At 39.1% G+C, this 21,020-nt stretch overlaps 1 protein-coding gene across 1 annotated transcript in view; it reads right to left on the reverse strand.

Moving 5' to 3' along the window:
- LOC128644195 (gastrula zinc finger protein XlCGF26.1-like) overlaps positions 1-21,020 on the reverse strand; it is a 164,567-nt gene that overhangs the window by 125,761 nt on the left and 17,786 nt on the right. Inside the window, exon 4 of the mRNA XM_053696896.1 lies at positions 11,017-11,100. Within this exon, the coding sequence (XP_053552871.1) occupies positions 11,017-11,100 (84 nt within the window). The remainder of the gene's footprint in view (positions 1-11,016; positions 11,101-21,020) is intronic.

Here is a 21,020-nt window from a genome sequence, read left to right on the forward strand (position 1 = left end):
ACTGGGAGTGACGTAGAGGGGAGGAGCTATATGCAGCTCTGCTGGGTGAATCCTCTTGCACTTCCTGTTGGGGAGGAGTAATATCCCAGAAGTAATGATGACCCGTGGACTGATCACACTTAACAGAAGAAAGAAACTATATTTGCAAGGTGTTATCTTAAGGGGACATGAAACCTAAACATTTTCTTTCACAATTCAGATAAAGAATACAATTTTAAACAACTTTCCAATTTACTTATATTATTTAATGTGCTTCCTTCTCTTGTTATCCTTTGCTGAAAGGTTTATCTAGGGAAGTTCAGGAGCAGCAGAGAACCTAGGTTCTAGCTGTTGATTGGTAGCTGCATATATATATCTCGATTGTGATTGGCTCACCTATGAGTTCAGTTAGAAACCATAAGTGCATTGCTGCTCCTTCAACAAATGATACCAAGACAATGAAACAAATTAGATAATAGAAGTAAATTTAAAGTTGTTTAAAATTGTATTCTCTATCTGAATCATGAAAGAAAAAAAATTGGGTTTCATGTCCCTTTAACTCCAGTATACTAGTTTGGTTCAGTACTGGTATTTAACACATATTCATTATAAAACACTTTGTTTACATAGTCTTAATTTTGTGTTACTCCTATATTATCCCTATAGCCTTCCTATATATTATTCCTAAGGACCCAAGAGTGGTCTGATTTATGTTTATTGGGGACAAAAATGAGGATTATCGATTAGTATGTAAAGTTATGCTGGTTAGGCAATGTTTGTAATCTTTTTGCAAGCTTGTATCTTTAATGCTGGTTTGATTTTTGTTCTGTGTAAATCCTCTATATATTACAAAAAAAAAAAACCCCAAAAAAACGATCAATGCAATACATTTTCTCAGAAATGTCATTATCTGTCAACTGACGGGAATATTTGTAAGTAAAACTGAAGATTCCCAGACTAATATATTTTCACAATCAACTATTTTCAAATAAAGATAAACATAACTCAGAATAACCTCACAAGAGGCGATTATACATTAACTCAATAAAAAAATTGAGGACTTAGACAATAGAGGCCGCCTCAACAACCTGTGCATCAGAGGGATTCCCTAATCAATTCTTCCAACAGCCGAGGGGAGGATATCTCCAGAATTTGTTCAGGACAGTCAAAGTCACCCCCTGCTCCCCAGAAGTTCAAAACAAAAAGGGATCAGAGAGCTCTACATTCAAGCCCACCAGCTAAGGCCCCTCCGAGGGATGTTATCCTAAAACTTTTAAACTTCGGGGACAAGGAAGAAATCCTGTGCAACGCACCTGCTAAACATCCACATCTTAGACCTTGAAGGCCGACTCTAATCTGAAAGCATTTTGACAGTTTTTCACCACTAGAGGTCGTTGGTTCATGTGTTTTATATAGATAACATTGAGCGCAGGCAAGTGAAGCTCCTAGGAGTCAGCACTGATTGGCTAAAAATGCAAGTCTGTCAAAAGAACTGAAATAAGGGGGCAGTTTGCAGAGCCATAGATACAAGGTAATCACAGAGGTAAAAAGTATATTATTATAACTGTGTTGGTTATGGAAAACTGGGTAATTAGTTATAAAGGGATTATCTACCTTTTTAAAACAACAAAAATTCTGGTGTTTACTGTCCCTTTAAGATTCTACAACTACTGCCATATCCCTAACACACACAAACTTTGATGCACCACAGAGACACTTCCCCCCTTGCTCGGTACACTAACCTTCCTCAAAAAAGTTAATTTATGCTTACCTGATAAATTAATTTATTTTACGATATGACGAGTCCACGGATTTCATCCTTACTTGTGGGATATTAACCTTCTGCTAACAGGAAGTGGCAAAGAGCACCACAGCAGAGCTGTATATATAGCCCCTCCCTTCCCCTCCACCCTCAGTCATTCGGCCGAAGGTATAGGAAGAGAAAAGGAAAGGCTAAAAGGTGCAGAGGTGACTGAAGTTTTACCAAAAATAAATAAATCTGTCTTAAAAAGAACAGGGTGGGCCGTGGACTCGTCATATCGTAAAATAAATTAATTTATCAGGTATGCATAAATTTACTTTTCTTTTACAAAGATATGACAAGTCCACGGATTTCATCCTTTGTTGTGGGATACTAATACCAAAGCAAAAAAGGACACTGATGAAAGGGAGGGACAAGACAGGAAACTAAACAGAAGGCACCACTGCTTGAAGAACCTTTCTCCCAAAAATAGCCTCAGAAGAAGCAAAAGTATCAAATTTGGAAAATTTGGAAAAAGTATGAAGGGACGACCAAGTCGCAGCCTTACAAATCTGTTCAACAGAAGCATCGTTTTTAAAGGCCCATGTGGAAGCCACAGCCCTAGTAGAATGAGCCGTAATTCTTTCAGGAGGCTGCTGTCCAGCAGTCTCATATGGCAAGCGGATGATACTTCTCAGCCAAAAAGAAAGAGAGGTAGCCGTAGCTTTCTGACCCCTACGCTTTCCAGAATAAACAATGAATAATGAAGATGATTGACGGAAATCCTTGGTTGCCTGTAAGTAAAACTTCAAGGCACGGACCACGTCCAGATTATGTAACAGACGCTCCTTCTTGGAAGAAGGATTAGGACACAATGAAGGAACAACAATTTCTTGATTAATGTTCTTATTTGAAACAACCTTAGGAAGAAATCCAGGTTTAGTACGTAAAACCACCTTATCAGAATGAAATATAAGATAAGGCGAATCACATTGTAACGCTGAAAGCTCAGAAACTCTTCGAGCAGAAGAAATAGCAACCAAAAACAGAACTTTCCAAGATAACAATTTAATATCTATGGAATGCATGGGTTAAAACGGAACCCCCTGAAGAACTCTAAGAACTAAATTCAAACTCCAGTTAGGAGTAATAGGTCTAAATACAGGCTTAATTCTAGTTAAAGCCTGACAAAAAGACTGAACATCCGGCACATTTGCCAAACGTTTGTGAAGCAAAATTGACAAAGCAGAAATTTGTCCCTTTAAAGAACTTGCTGATAACCCTTTCTCCAATCCTTCTTGGAGAAAAGACAGAATCCTAGGAATCTTAGTTTTACTCCATGAGTAACCCTTGGATTTACACCAATAAAGATATTTACGCCATATATTATGATAGATTTTTCTAGTGACAGGCATTCGGGCCTGTATCAATGACCGAATCAGAGAATCCTCGCTTCGATAAAATCAAGCGTTCAATCTCCACACAGTCAGCTGCAGAGAAATTAGATTTGGATGTTGGAAAGGACCTTGAATGAGAAGGTCCTGTCTTAAAGGAAGTTTCCATGGTGGAAGAGAGGACATGTCCACTAGATCCGCATACCAAGTCCTGCGTGGCCACGCAGGCGCTTTCAGGACTACTGAAGTTCTCTCCTGTTTGATTCGAGCAATCACGCGTGGAAGGAGAGGAAATGGTGGAAACACATAAGCTAGGCTGAACTTCCAAGGCACTGCCAAGGCATCTATGAGTTCGGCCTGTGGATCCCTTGACCTGGATCCGTATCTCGGGAGCTTGGCATTCTGTCGAGATGCCATTAGATCCAACTCTGGTCTGCCCCATCTGAGAATCAGTGAGGCAAATACCTCCGGATGGAGTTCCCACGCCCCGGATGAAAAGTCTGACGACTTAGAAAATCTGCTTCCCAATTTTCTACTCCTGGGATGTAGATTGCCGCCAGATAACAAGAGTGGGTCTCCACCCATCGGATTATCTTGGATACATCTATCATCACTAAGGAACTCTTTGTTCCCCCCTGATGATTGATATATGCCACAGTCGTGATGTTGTCCGACTGGAACCTGATAAATTTTGCCGAAGTCAACTGAGGCCACGCCAGAAGCGCATTGAATATTGCTCTCAGTTCCAGAATATTGATTGGAAGTAGAGACTCGACCGGAGTCCAAACACCCAGAGCCTTCAGGGAATTCCAGACTGCACCCCAGCCCAGAAGACTGGCGTCTGTCGTCACTATAACCCATTCTGGCCTGTGGAAACACATTCCCTGGGACAGATGATCCGGCGACAACCACCAAAGAAGAGAGTCTCTGGTCTCTCGATCCAGATTTATCTGAGGAGATAAATTTGCATAATCCCCATTCCACTGTCCGAGCATGCACAGCTGCAGTGGTCTGAGATGAAAGCGGGCAAATGGAATTATATCCATTGCCGCTACCATTAATCCAATGACTTCCATGCACTGAGCCACTGATGGCCGATGAATGGACTGAAGTGCTTGGCAAGTCCCCAAGAATGGAACCCTTGTCCGTGGAACTAATGAACTCTTTTCTATGTTCAATTTCCAACCGTGAGATCTCAGGAAAGACAATACTATGTCCGTGTGAGATTCTGTCAATTGATAATTCGACGCCTGAATCAAAATGTCATCCAGATAAGGCGTTACTGCTATGCTCGTGGTCTGAGAACCACTAAAAGAGACCCTAGAACTTTTGTGAAAATTCTGGGTGCCGTGGCAAGACTGAAAGGAAGAGCCACGAACTGATAGTGTTTGTCCAGGAAGGAAAACCTTAAGAACCGATGATGATCCTTGTGAATAGGGATATGAAGGTATGCATCCATCAAGTCCATGGTAGTCATATATTGACCCTCCTGAATCATTGGTAAGATTGTTCGTATAGTCTCCATTTTGAACGATGGGAAATTTGTTCAGACACTTGAGATCTAAAATGGGTCTGAAAGTTCCTTCTTTTTTGGGAATTACAAAAAGATTTGAGTAAAACCCCTGTCCCTGTTCCAGCTTTGGAACAGGACAAATTACTTCCATAGTATAGAGGTCTTTTACACAGCGTAAGAACGCCTCTCTCTTTATCTGGTCTACAGATAATCGTGAAAGATGAAATCTCCCCCTTGGGAGAAAATCCTTGAATTCTAGTTGATACACGTGGGTCACCATTTCCAGTGCCCAGGAATCATGAACATCTCTTGCCTAAGCCTGAGCAAAGAGAGAAAGTCTGCCCCCTACCAGATCCGGTCCCGGATCGAGGGCCACCCCTTCATGCTGTCATGGAAGCAGCAGCGGGCTTCTTGGATTGTTTACCTTTATTCCAAGTCTGGTTGGGTCTCCAGACTGACTTAGATTGAGAAAAATTCCCTTCCTGCTTTGTGGAGGAAGAAGAAGCAGAGGGTCCTCCTTTATAGTTTTGAAAGGAACAAAAATGATTCTGTTTACCCCTCATTTTAACAGACTTATCCTGAGGTAGGGTATGACCTTTACCTCCAGTAATGTCAGAAATGATCTCCTTCAATTCAGGCCCGAATAGGGTCTTACCTTTAAAAGGAATAGTCAAAAGCTTAGATTTTGATGACACATCAGCAGACCAAGATTTGAGCCATAACGCTCAACGCGCCAGAATGGCAAAACCTGCATTTTTTGCTGCTAATTTAGCAATTTGAAAAGCAGCATCAGTAATAAAAGAATTAGCTAGCTTAAGAGCCTTTATTCTATCCAGAATATCATCTAATGGAGTCTCAACCTTCAGAGACTCTTCTAGAGCTTCGAACCAAAAAGCTGCTGTAGTAGTTACTGGAACAATGCAAGCCGTAGTTTGTAAAAGAAAACCTTGATGAATAAATAATTTCTTTAAAAGACTCTCTAATTTTTTATCCATAGGGTCTTTGAAAGCACAACTATCCTCAATAGATATAGTTGTACACTTAGCCAAAGTAGATATAGCTCCCTCCACCTTAGGGACCGTTTGCCACAAGTCCCGAATGGTGTCTGATATGGGAAACATTTTCTTAAAAGTAGGAGGAGAGAACGGTATGCCTGGTCTATCCCATTCCTTTTTAACAATTTCCGAAATTCTTTTAGGAACCGGAAAAACATTAGTGTAAGTAGGTACCTCTAAATATTTGTCCATCTTACACAATTTCTCTGGTGGTATTATAATAGGTTCACAATCATCCAGAGTCGCTAAAACCTCCCTAAGTAACAGATGTAGGTGTTCAAGCTTAAAATTTAAATGACATAAACGTCCAAATCTGTCTGAGGTAATATATTTCCTGGGTCTGAAAGTTCACCCTCAGACAGCAATTCCCTAACCCCCAACTCAGAACACTATGAGGGAACATCGGAAAAAGCTAATAAAGCATCAGAGGATTCAGTATTTACATTAATACCTGACCTACTGCGTTTACCCTGTAACACTGGTAATTTGGATGATACCTCTGTAAGAGTAGTTGACATAACTGCAGCCATTTCCTGAAGAGTAAAAGCATTAGACGCACTAGAAGTACTTGGCGTTGCTTGTGTGGGTGTTAAAGGTTGTGACACTTGGGGAGAATTAGATGGCATATCCTGATTCCCTTCAGACTGAGAATCATCCTTAGGCATACTTTTATTACTTAAAATATGCTTCTTACATTGTAAGGCCCTTTCAGTACAAGAGGTACACAATGTAAGTGGGGGTTCCACAATGGCTTCTAAACACATAGAACAATTAGAATCCTCAATGTCAGACATGTTGAATAGACTAACAATATTTTCACTTTCAAAAAAAATGTACTGCGCCTTTAAAAAATAAAAAAGCATACAATTTTTCCAAAACTGCTAAAAAAGCTAAATAACTAAATCTGATTAGCAACACATATTTAATGTGCCCATAAATTATTGCACCTAAGAGCAATAGGCAAAAAATAACCTTATCAGGACATTTATAGTGAAAAAATACAATTTATTCAAAAAAATGACCCCTGCACCTCGCCACAGCAGAGCTGCCTACCTGTCCTTAAAGTACTTGAAAACGACTCTACCACGATCCGGTCATCAGAGCATAAGTTTTAGGCCTAACCGGAGCTCATGCCTGATGCCTAATGAGCCAAAATGTACTGTGCGTCGGAGAGCGCGAAAAATAGGCCCCGCCCATTAAGGGTGATCACAAACAAATCCAAAATACCGCATAGGAAGCGGTTAGAACAAAAAACCAAGTGGTTCCAAAAAACAAACTCATAATGCTGCACAAACTCATAATGCTGCAGCCCTTAATAAAAAATAAAATAACAAGCTGCCTCTCCCAGTGTCAATAACAAACACCCAATATGTCACTTTAAATCCTTTATTTTAACGTTTTTTGTGTAACACCTTTTTCCTTTAAAACCAGGTCCACTTTAACCCCTTTTATAGCAAAGAAAAATGTCAGTCATTCTGATATTACAGGTCTCCTCAGAAAAAAAGACTGAACATACCTCAATGCTTATAGCATGCAGCTGTTCTTCATTTCTTACACTATCTTCAGCAATCTGTGGGAACCAATGTGGATCTTAGTTACGTCTGCTAAGATCATCAACCTCAGGGCAGAAAACTTCTTCCATATCCCCCTGAGGAAAATAGTACACACCGGTACCATTTGAAAATAAAAAACTTCTTGGTTGAAGAAACTAAAACTAACATCTCACTTCACCTCTTCCTAGTATAACACAGGCAAAGAGAATGACTGAGGGTGGAGGGAAAGGGAGGGGCTATATATACACAGCTCTGCTGTGGTGCTCTTTGCCACTTCCTGTTAGCAGGAGGTTAATATCCCACAAGGATGAAATCCGTGGACTCGTCATATCTTTGTAAAAGAAAATGGGTAAGTTTTCCCCTGTGACTCTTACCATCACCCTAACTTACCCCTAAATCCAAACCCAAGGAAATACCCACATCTGCCATCACACAAACCCCCTGTATATAATATATATTTTTGGCATCCCCTTCCTAATTACCTTATCTTCCCATCTATATCCAAGCCTTCCTCACCCTTTCCCCATCTCTTCCAGCTTAACACACCCTTTACCCTTCTCTCGCTGTAAGAAAAATGGTTGAAAGGTTGCACAGTTATTGCTTTAACTTGTACAACTGTGTCTTTAAGAGAATGTGCCTTTAACAGAGTTAAACTACATTATAGAAATTATTGCAAGTGGCTGATACTGTAATTCACTGAGTCACGCTAGACTGGTAAAAAAAAGTGATATGCATCAGTGATAAGGAGCTAGACCTAGACAGAACACGGGTGTAACTCTGACAAGGGGGGCCACTTACTGACACCCTGCAACAGATGTAGGCTGAAAGATATGAGATATAGCAATACTTATTTGTGTGGTGTGTTCAGAAGTTAAAGGGACACTAAATTTTTTTCTTTCATGATTCAGATAGAGCATGCAATTTTAAGCAACTTTCTAATTTACTCCTATTATCAATTTTTCTTTGTTCTCTTCCTATCTTTATATGAAAAAGCAGGAATGTAAGCGTAAGAGCCGGCCCATTTTTGGTTCAGCACCTGGGTAGCGCTTGCTGATTGGTGTCTAAATGTAGACACCAATCAGCAAGCGCTACCCAGGTGCTGAACCAAAAATGGTCCGGCTCTTACGCCTACATTCCTGCTAATTCAAATAAAGATAGCAAGAGAACAAAGATAAATTGATAATAGGAATAAATTAGAAAGTTGCTTAAAATTGCATGCTGTAAATGAATCATGAAAGAAAACATTAGGGTGTAGTATACCTTTAAAGGGTTAATTATTATTAATATTATTTGCAGTGTGCTAAGTACCATATTATTAACATTGATATATATATATGAATAAAGCTATTGTGCATTATATGTTAAACAGAAATAATTGCTTAAAAATATACAGCAGACATGTATAATGCTAAGAAAGAAATATGACAAGGGTGTGGGCATAAGTCGAGGACTGACGTAATGGATAGTACCCAGGAATGCCCCTGATAAGCTTGGGTGAGGCTAAAAGCAGACTGGCCAGATGCTTTCGGCCTTAGTCCAACCTGCAGGGAGTGTCCCAGGGGTCTGTGAATTGATGCCAGAACTTCTGCATAAGATAACAGTATAAATGGGGCTACCTGTGGGCATTCTGACTTGAGACCTGTCGATGGATGCATTGGCAGTGTGGATTCCTGAAACCCCCCTCTCCTGTCAGATTGCCCAGATGTCTTCTCAAATTGAGCCACAAGACAAGATGATGAAATACGGTGTAACAGTGATGTGTATTATTGGTTTAAGCTTGCTAGGATTGTTTAAACTGTACAATACAAGTAGAAGTAACTTACATTGTTAGTAGTTGCGCATGCAACTTATTCATAACCTACATTGCTATCATTAATTGTAACTATAAATATTGCAGGAATTATAGAGTTATGTGGCTTTAACCAGTCCTGGGGTACTATGCCTGAAGATAACAAGTCTTGAAAAATTAAGAGAAGAAGTCTGTCTATAACAGTGCTAAATTCCCATAAAACCCTTGGGTGTATTCCATCTGGGCCTGGATTTTTATTTACATTAATATTATCCAGTATTTTCCTAATATCCTCTAAAGATATTTTCTAGTTTATTCCAAAGTATCCTCCATTGGTTCCTCTCTTGAGTATACTGAAGAAAAGAATTGGTTTAATACCTCAGCCTTCTTCCGGTCACTGTTAATCAAGCTACCCTCCACACACTTTAATGTACCTATATTGTCTTTCTTAGATTTTTTGCCATTTATATATTTAAAAAAAAACATTTGGGGTTTGACTTAGAATTCTTTGCAATTAATCTTTCATTTTCAAATTTGGCTAATTTAATTGCTTTTTTGCATGCTTTGTTACATTCCTTATATATTTGGTATGTTGAGTTTGTACTATTTATTTTCTTTGAATAATTTAAATGCCGTATGTTTTTCCTGTTTTCTTTTAACACATATTTATTTTGCCATATTGGCTTGGATTTATTTATTTTACTTTTATAACCATATGGTATGTGTTGATATGTATATTTATTTAACAAAGTTTGAAATATTATCCATTTATTCTCTGTATGTTTTATTAGAGAATACTTTGTCCCAATGTATGTTATTTAATGATTACCTTAAAGGGATAGGAAACCCCAAAATTGTCATGATTCGGATAGAACAAACAATTTTAAAACAACTTTCCAATTTACTTCTATGATCAAATTTGCTTCATTTTCTTGTTATCCTTGCTGAAGGAACAGCATTGCACTACTGGCAGCTAGCTGAACACATCTAGGTAGCCAATTAACAAGAGAGAAATGTGTGCAGGCACCAATAAGCTACTAGCTCACACTAGTGTAGGATATGTGCGTATTCTTTTCCAACAAGGGATACCAAGAGACAAAGCACATTTGAAAATAGAAGTGAATTTAATGCTCTATCTAAACCATGCAGGTTTAATTATGACTTTCCTATCCCTTTAAATCATTGAATGTTGCTTTCTTAAAATTAAAAGTCTTGGTTAAACCTTTAAGACACTGCTTATGGAAAGTGATTTCAAATGTGACCATGTTATGATCACTGTTACCCAAATGTTCTTTGACTTCAACTTCTATGTTTGATATTATATCTGTATTGTTTGATAGCACCAAATCCAATATATCTTTATTCCTAGCATCCTCCTTAAAGTGCCATAAAACATGTTGAGATCTGTGCATATCCTACAAAAAAATGGCTAATTAAGTAAAAACAGTTTGCATAAAAAAATTGTTTAAAAATTACTGCCAAGTATTTTAAAACAATTTTCAAAAATAAGCAAAATTATTTACATAACTATGCTGTCTGGAGAAGTCTGATCCACCTCCTCTTATCAGTGTTTAGCATCAGAAAAACAGGCATTGTATTTAAATTGAGTTCACAGCTTCTAAGCCTGCTCCAGCAGATGAGTGTTAAGGTCTTGTATTCTACCAAAGCAAAGGTGGATATAGATTCAGCCATAGAAGGAATTGTGTGTGTGTGTGGGGGGGGGGGGGGGGGGAGTTAGAGCTGTACAATTCAGAAATGTAAAAGAAAGGGTTAATGGCGAGGCACTGCAGTATAAATTTGCAGATAAGGTAATTAAAGTACATATTATATTTTGTCTCTTCCAATTTGTTTTATGTTTGTTTAAAAATGAACAACTCTTTGTCGGTGAGTGCTATTTAGGGTGAGCCAAGATATATAGTCCACAACAGATTAATTTACTAAACAAGAAAAGTTAATTTGTGGTAAACTGTCACATTGGAATGTATTACTCACCTTTGGTAATTGGAAAACTGCACACATACGGCTCCTCTCTATGCTCAATCTTTATAACAAGTGAAGGTTTCAAATGAACATATCCTGTATGGACATAAATCACAGGTTATGTGAGAAACCCATATATGGTTCCAAAATAAATCATTTCTAAGTTAAAAAGTAGATTCATAGGTCCTGCTGCTGAACACTAACTTGATTGCAAATAACATTGAGTAAAAAATTATATTTTATAGCAAAAAAAACAAACAAAATGTATGCTTACCTGATAAATTTCTTTTTTCCCCGGATATGGAGAGTCCACAACGTCATCAATTACTAGTCAGAATATCACTCCTGGTCAGCAGGAGTAGGCAAAGAGCACCACAGCAAAGCTGTTAAAGGGACACTGTACCCAAAAAAAATCTTTCGTGATTCAGACTGAGCATGACATTTTAAGCAACTTTCTAATTTACTCCTATTATCAAATTTTCTTCATTCTCTTGGTATCTTTATTTGAAATGCAAGAATGTAAGTTTAGATGCCGGCCCATTTCTGGTGAATAACCTGGGTTGTCCTTGCTGATTGGTGGATAAATTCATCCACCAATAAAAAAGTGCTGTCTAGAGTACTGAAACCAAAAAAAAGCTTAGATGCCTTCTTTTTCAAATAATGATAGCAAGAGAACGAAGAAAAATTGATAATAGGAGTAAATTAGAAAGTTGCTTAAAATTGCATGCTCTTTCTGAATTACAAAAGAAAAAATTTGGGTACAGTGTCCCTTTAAGTGTCACTCCCCTACCCATAATCCCCAGTCATTTGACCAAATGGAAAAAGGAATAACTCAAAAGGTGTAGAGGTGCCTGAGATTTAGTCAAAAACAACTGTCCATTCCATTCTTTGTAGGATGTTTAAAGGGACAGTCAAGTCCAAAAAAAACTTTCATGTTTCAAATAGGGCATGTAATTTTAAACAACTTTCCAATTTACTTTTATCACCAATTTTTCTTTGTTCTCTTGGTATTCATAGTTGAAAGCTAAACCTAGGAGGTTCATATGCTAATTTCTTAGACCTTGAAGGCCGCCTCTAATCTGAATACATTTTGATAGTTTTTCACCACTAGGGGGCATTAGTTCAAATGTTTCATATAGATAACATTGAGCTAATGCACATGAATTTACCATGGAGACAGCTCTGATTGGCTAAAATGCAAGTCTGTTAAAAGAACTGAAATAAGAGGGCAGTCTGCTGAGGCTTAGATACAAGGTAATTACAGAGGTAAAACGTATATAATTATAAGTGTGTTCGTTATACAAAACTGGGGAATTAATAATTAAGGGATTATCTATCTTTTAAAACAACAATAATTCTGGGGTTGACTGTCCCTTTAATGAAATAATGCGCAAGGTTTGTTTCAGCAAATAATTTTTAGAAGCTACAATAACTACTATTCTAAAGCCTGGAAAAGACCCTAAAGACTGTGGTAGTTACCACCCTATCTCTCTTCTTAAAGGGCCATTAAACCCAAACCTTTTCTTTCATGATTCAGATAGAGCATATGATTTTAAATAACTTTCCAATGTACTTCTATTATCTAATTTGCTTAATTCTCTTGGTATCTTTTGTTGAAGAAGCAGCAATGCATTACTGGGAGATAGTTTACACATTGGGTGAGCCAATAACATGGAGGTATAAATGTGCAGCCGCCAATCAGCAGCTTTTGAACCTACCTAGGTATCCTTTTCAACAAAGGATATCAAAGGGAACAAAATAAATTAGATGATAGAAGTAAACTGGAAAATTGCTTAAAATCACTTGATCTATCTGAATAATAAAAGAAAATAATTTGGGTTTAGTGCCCCTTTAATCTAGACACCAAACTATACGACCAAATCATAGCCAATAGATTGTCTAAAATAATTCCTTTACTAGTCCACCCTGATCAAGTGGGCTTTATCCCTTTGAGAGAAGGACCAGATGCCACAAGGCGCATATTTAACATTCTTACTAAAGCCTGCTCTGTCCTTAGACGGTGAGAAAGCCTTTGAAAGAGTAAGGTGGGAATACTTATGGAAGACCATGAAAGCATTTTTTGGCCTAAGATCTATTCTCTTTGGACACAACTCTTCATTAGCTTTGAGCAACTTGAAGAAATTCTTTCAGCCCTAAAACATGTTTACTTCATCTAGGCCTACCAAAATTGTCACCAGCACAGAAAACCCTTACTATTTACTTACTAATGTCTACCAAATTAGAAATAGCCAGAGCCTGGAAGAGCAAAACTTCTCCATCCCTTCCACAAGTTATCTCCACGGCAAAATATATCAAACAAATGGAATCCTATTCCCACTCAGTACTAGATAAAATAGACTTCCATATAGAAACTTGGCTACCGTGGACAGAAATATATCCTGACTGAGAAACTAGAATACTGTAGATAGAGAATCCTCCCCCCCTTTTTTTTCTCCCCCTCCTTCTGAAGTTCCATGTACTACTCCTTACTGCGCCTCTGTTTTATCACCTATCCCAAGGCTTTTCATATTTTTACTCAATGAGAACGGTATAATATAAAAAGGTATAAAATCAGATGATGAGGACTAATTTCCCAACCATGATCATCACTCCACCACAATCTCCTTTCCACAGATAATATTTATAGTTAATCTTTCGAACTTGTCAGAATGTTCCTTACTTTGGAGATGAATCTAATACATTTGTCAGATAAATGTTTGCCTTTTGTTTATGGTTGGGTACTTATTGTTATTATGTACTTTTTACAATTCTCCCTGTGTGGAAACATTGTACCCATTGTTATTTTTATATTTCTAATTTCCTCAATAAAAGAAAAAAAAAAACTTTAAAAGAAAACAAACAACTGTCTTAAATTAAGGGTGGGGTCATGGACTCAATATCCAGAAATAAATAAATTTATCAGGTAAGCATTTTCTTTCCCAAGATATGGAGAGTCCACAATGTCATCAATTACTAGTGGGAACCAATACCCAAGCTAAAAGACACAGATGACTAGGAAGGGAGAACAAGACAGGCAGACCTAAACAGAAGGCACCACCGCTTGAAGAACCTGTCTCACAAAAGAAGCCTCAGCCGAGGCAAAAGTATCAAATTTGTAAAATTTAGAAAAAGTATGCAGAGGACCAAATTGCAGCCTTGCAATCTGTTCCACAGAAGCTTCATTTTTTAAAGCCCAAGCAGCCTCATAGGCAAAACAAATAATACTTCTCAACCAGAGGGAAAGAGAAGTAGCAGTAGCTTTCTGACCTTTACGCTTCACAGGGCAAAGGACTGGTGAAAAACCTTAGTCCCCTGCAGGTAGAATTTCAAAGCATGCACAACATCCAAGTTGTGCAACAAGGTTCCTTATGAGAAGAAGGATTAGGACAGAGAGACAGAACAACAATTTCCTGATTAATATTTCTATCCGAAATCACTTTAGGAAAAAAAAAACAACTTAGTACGAAGAACCGCCTTATCAGCATGAAACATAAGATAAGGCGAATCACACTGCAAAGCCAAGAGTTCTGAGACTCTCTGAGCAGAAGAAATAGCAATAAGAAACAAAACCTTCCAAGATAACAACTTAATATCTATGGAATGCAATGGCTCAAACGGAGGCCGCTGCAAAACCTTGAGAACAAGGTTAAGGCTCCAAGGAGGAGCAACAGATTTAAACACATGCCTGATTCTGACCAGGGCATCTGGCACATCCGCCACACGCTTGTGTAACAAAATAGATGATGCAGAAAGCTGACTGACAATCCAGTCTCCAGACCTTCCTGGAGAAAAGACAAAATCCTAGGAATCCTGACCCTACTCCAAGATTAGCCTTTGGATTCACACAAATAAAAAGGCATTTACCCCATACCTTATGATAAATCTTTCAAGTAACAGACTTGCGACCCTGAATCATGGTCTCAATGACCAACTCAGAAAATCCACGCTTAGACAGAACTAAGCGTTCAACCTCCAAGCACTCAGCTTCAGAGAAACGAGATTTAGATGAAGGAATGAACCCTTAGTTAGAAGGTCCTTCCTCAGAAGAAACCTCAAAGGTGGAAGAGATGACATCTTCACTAGGTCTGCATACCAGATCCTGCGAGGCCATGCAGGAGCTATTAGAATTACCGATGCTCTCTCCTGTTTGATACGAGCAATGACTCGTGGAAGGAGAGCAAACGGAGGAAACAGATATGCCAGAGTGAAATCCAAGGGAACCGCCAGAGCATCTATCAGGGCAGCCTGCGGATCTCTTGACCTTGAACTGTACATTGGAGAGAGTTTCTTGTCGACTGATCTAGATCTATCCCCTAAGACAAATCCGAATGGTCCCCGTTCCATTGTCTGAACATGCATAACTGCAGAGCTCTCAAATGGAATCGAGCAAAGGGAATGATGTCAATGGAAGCGACCATCAGACCAATTACCTCTATACATTGAGCCACTGATGGCCGAATAGTAGACTGCAGAGAGAGGCAAGAGGAAAGAATCTTGAATTTTCTGACCTCTGTCAGAAATATTTTCATAGATATGGAATCTATTATGGTCCCTAAGAAAACTACCCTTGTAGCTGGAACAAGGGAACTCTCTTCCAGATTCACTTTCCATCCGTGGGAATGTAGAAAAGACAACAAGATCTCTGTATGAGTTTGCTTGTTGAAAAGATGGTGCCTGAACCAATATGTCATCCAGGCAAGGCCAAACAGAAGAGCCACAAACTGAAAGTGTTTGTCTAGAAAGGCAAATCTCAGTAATTAAGGATGATCCCTGTGGATGGGAACATGAAGATACGCATCCTTCAGGTCTATCGTCTTCATGAACTGACCCTCTTGGACCAAAGAAAGAATGAAACGAATGGACGGTATGAGAAACTTGTTGAGACACTTTAGGTCTAGAATAGGACAAAAAGTTCCCTCTTTTTTGGGAACCACGAACAGATTTGAATATAATCCTAGACCCTGTTCCCTAACAGGAACTGGAACTATCACTCCCAGTGACGAAAAGTCCCGAACGCAATTCAAGAATGCCTCTCTTTTTACCTGGTCTGCAGATAATCTTGAGAGGTGGAATCTGTCCCTGGAAGGAAAAGTTATGAATTCTATTTTGTAACCCTGAGATACTATGTCCACAGCCCAGGGATCTGTGACATCTCGTATCCATGCTTGATAAAACAGAGAAAGTTTGCCCCCCACTTGATCAGATCCCAGATCAGGGGCAAACCCTTCATGCTGACTAAGACTTAGCTGAGGGCTTCTTTGATTGCTTCCCCTTGTTCCAAGACTGATTGGGCTTCCCAGAAGACTTGGACTGCTCCTGCTTGGAAGAAGGAGAGGAAGACTTTTGACCTTTGAAGTTACGAAAGAGACGAAAATTATTTTGATGTCCTTTTAGGTCTGTGCTGTCTTGTAGTAGAAAAAACCTTTTTGCATCCGAAAAATCTGAAATAATTTCTGTCAGACCAGGTCCAAACAAGGTCTTACCCTTGTAAGGAAACGCCAGAAGCTTGGACTTAGAGGTAACATCGGCGGACCAAGATTTTAGCCACAACGCTCTGTGGGCTAAGACAGTGAAGCCAGATATCTGGCTCCCAATTTGATAACTTGCATGGTAGCATCAGAAATAAAGGAATTGGCTAATTTGAGAGCCTTAATCCTGTCTTGGATCTCCTCCAAAGGAGCCTCTATCAAAATTTAATGGACAAGGGCGTCACACCGATAAAATGTGCACTTGACACCAAGGCGATACAACCGCAAGATGCCATTGAAGATGAACATACACCTTTTTCAAATAAGCCTCCAGATTCTTAACAATGGGATCCTTAAAGGAACCGCTATCCTCTATAGGGATCGTAGTTCTCTTAGCCAGAGTAGAAATGTCCTTCAAAAACGGGAGATGGGGAGAAAGGTATCTCTGGCGTCTCCCATTCCAGTGAAATCTCAATTGCACGGTCTGGAACCAGAAACACCTCCACAGAGGAAGAAACATCATAGTAATTAGTAAGTTTACTAGATTTCTTAGGGTTGACAGCGACAGGAGCATCGGAGTCGTCCAAAGTAGCCAATACCTCCTTTAACAGTACACAAAGGTGTTCAAGCTTAAATCTGAAGTTTACTTCTTCAGTATCAGATAAAGGAATTATACTGTCCGAGTCTGAGATTTCACCCTCAGAGGCTACCAACGTATCCTCCTCCTCAGACTTATGAGGGAGGGTAATCTGCGTAGCAGTAGGTGGAAAAGAAACCTTGCTATCTGAATGTCTAATTTCCTCTTGCGTTTTCCCTTTAACATAGGAAAAAGCAGACAATGCCACAGATGATACCTGTGCAGCAATCTCTGCAAGCGAATAACTCCTAGGAGATTGAGAGGAACCGCAGGGCATTGCATGTGACGCCATTGAGGCTTGGGACGTTACAGGAGAAAACTGTGGCCTTGCCTGAACAGCATCATCCTGGGAGACATTGAGCTCAGAGGCAACGCTCTTTCTCTACCTCAAGAGATCCAGCGAAGAAAAAATTGCATAAATGAAACAAAAATTGTATTAAAGTAAGGCCAGCGTGTAATAACTAAACAGAGTACTTTACAAAAGGTAAACTATGAAGAAATGTTATACTTAATATTCAACATTTTAATTGGTAAATTACTATCACTTTTAAAACCCGAATTCCGTAAGCTATAACAAAAAGTATGGCCGCTACACCTCAGCCTGAGTGAGGAGTCTAAACGGAGTCCTAATACACAAAGGGGAAATTATTGACCCATATAAATTTAATAGCCAAAGTTGTAATGCAAATTCAGGACAAATCTAGAAGTTTAGAAAATGCTCTAAGGACCGGAACGCACCAAGAGGGAGGTGCCTTTAGCGGTCCTAACATGTACACTCATAGCAGCAAGAAAAAAAGTCGGCATCGAAGAAGACACCGCTCCACTAGAGAACAGAAGTGGAAGCGGGTCACAAGCCGACAAAAAACTGCCCTGCCAAATGCCACGCGTTTCTGATGCTGAAGTCCCCGCCAAGAAACTTTAATGGCAGAATAAGACCGCAAAGAATAAAATCTAAAAGTGCAACACATAGTACAACAACCATTCTCCTAGTCTAGAAGTATTCCTAGTCTAACATTATATGAAAGACATAATTCACCCTCCATATAAACGACACTCTTTACGGTGTAAACTAGATAACCGCAGCATTACCTACTAGCTGCCAATATAGCTCTGGGTGATACATTTACTTACGTACCACAACAAGAAAAGTGAAAGATTACAAACGGCCCACAATAAAATACAGGGGAAAATACTTTATATCCCAATAAAAAGTAAAAAACCCCAGTCACAGTAGAAGTGCCTGCTCCCTGCCTATAAATACTCTTATAAATGATATAAATGTCCCGGATAATGTTGCAGCTCAACCTTATTAAAGGGACACTGAACTCAAATTTTTTCTTTTATGATTCAGATAGAGCATGCACTTTTAAGCAACTTTCTAATTTATTTCTATTATCAATTATTCTTCCTTCTCTTGCTATCTTTATTTGAAAAAGAAGGCATCTAAGCTAAGGAGCCAGCAAATGTTTAGTTTCAGAACCATGGACAGCACTGGTTTATTGGTGCTGTCCAATCAGCAAGGACAACCCAGGTTGTTCACCACAAATGGGCCGGCATCTAAACTTACATTCTTGCTTTTCAAATAAACATACCAAGAGAATGAAGAAAAATTGATAATAGCAGTAAATTAGAAAGTTGCTTAAAATTGCATGCTCTATCTGAATCACAAAAGAAAAAATGTGGATACAGTGTCCCTTTAAGTGCACAGTCTCCCATACCAAGAAGACAAAAGGCTTACCTGCAGTCTGGCCATCCAGCAGGAGGACAGCTTACAAGGCGTGAGAGGACACATACTCCTCACAGAGACCTGTAGAAAAAAAAGAAAGAACAGAGTAAACCTACTCTGGCTTTCTATACAAGGGCATCAATATGTTAGGAAAACGCAGTAAGGCCAACCTCACAAGTTCCCTAACTGCTTTAAAGCTACCACTACTCTACTGCAGAAACGGACGTGGACTACAGCTATACCCAAAAATCTTGCTTGTAGCGAAACGAAATCCAATTTTTCTTCAGACACCAAACTTCACCTCCTCCATTGACAGAGGCAAAGAGAATGACTGGGGATTATGGGTAGGGGAATGACACTTAACCCCTTGAGTGCTAATGACGGCTCAGAGCCGTCACAAATTGTCTCAGTCAGGTGCTAATGACGGCTCAGAGCCGTCATTAGCACTCTCCCACTTTGAGGGAGATCTGGGGGCTCCCACCAGCTCCTACCCCAGCGATCTGGCCTGCATAGTGACAGGCATCGCCGGGACTTCACATTATGCACGCTGACGTCACCGCGCAACTTTATTTAACATGAACAATGTTAAATATAGGAGCAGGGGGTATGCTGCTTAGAAGCCTGTATCTCAGGCATCTAAGCAGCTACAGACCCCCAAGACCCACCGTTGGAAAGGTAATCGCCTAACCCTTTCCAACAGGGTAAGTCTTGGGGATCTGAAAAAAAGAAAGAAAAAAAAAAAAAAACTCCTTTAAAAAAAACCAGGTGGCAATGTGCTTAGCACTCAAAGGGTTAAAGGGACACTGAACCCACATTTGTTTCTTTCGTGATCCAGATAGAGCATGCAATTTTAAACAACTTTCTAATTTATGCTTATTATCAATTTTTCTTCGTTCTCTTGCTATCTTTATTTGAAAAATAAGGCATCTAAGCTATTTTTGGTTCAGACCCTGGACAGGACTTGTTTATTGGTCGGTTAAATGAATCCACCAATCAGCAAGAACCCAGGATGTTCACCAAAAATGGGCCGGCATCTAAACTTACATTCTTGCTTTTAAAATAAAGATACCAAGAGAATTAAGAAAATTTGATAATAGGAGTAAATTAGAAAGTTCATAAAAATTGAATGCTCTATCTGAATCAAGAAAGAAAACATTTGGGTTCAGTGTCCCTTTAACAGCTTTGCTGTTGTGCTCTTTGCCTCCTCCTGCTGGCCAGGAGTGATATTCCCACTAGTAATTGATGACGTCGTGGACTCTCCATATCTTAGGAAAGAAACACATTTGCAATTATAAAAATTCTTCTAATGAAATCTGAAATGCATTGCAGTGTATCTGTCTTTAAAGGGACATTGTACACTTGATTTTTCTTTGCATAAATGTTTTCTAGATAACCTATTTATATAGCCCATCTGGGAGTGTAATTGTAACAATGTGTAGTTTTGCTTATTTATTTCAATAACGAGCTGATTTTCAGACTCTTAACCAATCCCCAAAGTATCAGATGTTGACTGATGTCTACAGATTCCTGTATGCTCCTGTTTGTGTCATGGGTCTTCTTATATGTAGGGGAGGGAGGGGCTTGCTCTTCCTGCTTTCTGAGCCCTTTTCAGTGGGTTTTCCAGCCTAACCTCTTCAACAGTGCTATGCTAAACTAGGAGCTTCTAAGAAAGTTTTTAAAAAGGTTTTAAACTGGATGTTTATATCAGTATTTGTACATAGTTTCCTTTATAGTAGTGTTTATTGCATGCAGTTATATGAAAATTGGTGTATACCGTCCCTTTAAACCAAGTATAAAAATAAATATATTTTATATAAACGCAGTTTGATTTTCCAATTCTCATATTTCTATAACCCCTATTTTAAAGGTAAGAGGTTTGTATTTAAAATACAATAACAGTGTTGGGTATGCAAAACTGGGGAATGGGTAATAAGGGGATTATCTATATACAGCATTTAAACAATAAAAATATTTCAAGAAGACTGTCACTTTAACCCCTTAACGACCGACGACGTATGCCATACGTCCTCAAAAAAAAAGCACTTAACGACCGAGGACGTATGGCATACGTCGTCGGTTTAACAGAGCACTGGAAGCGATCGGAATCGCTTCCAGCTGCTCTAACAGTATTGCAGGCTTGCCTTGAGGTCTAGGCATCCTGCAATACTGTTCCCGAGTGCCGGGA

The sequence above is a fragment of the Bombina bombina genome, unplaced genomic scaffold (assembly GCF_027579735.1).
Source record: "Bombina bombina isolate aBomBom1 unplaced genomic scaffold, aBomBom1.pri scaffold_395, whole genome shotgun sequence".
NCBI classification, from domain to species: Eukaryota; Metazoa; Chordata; class Amphibia; order Anura; family Bombinatoridae; genus Bombina; species Bombina bombina.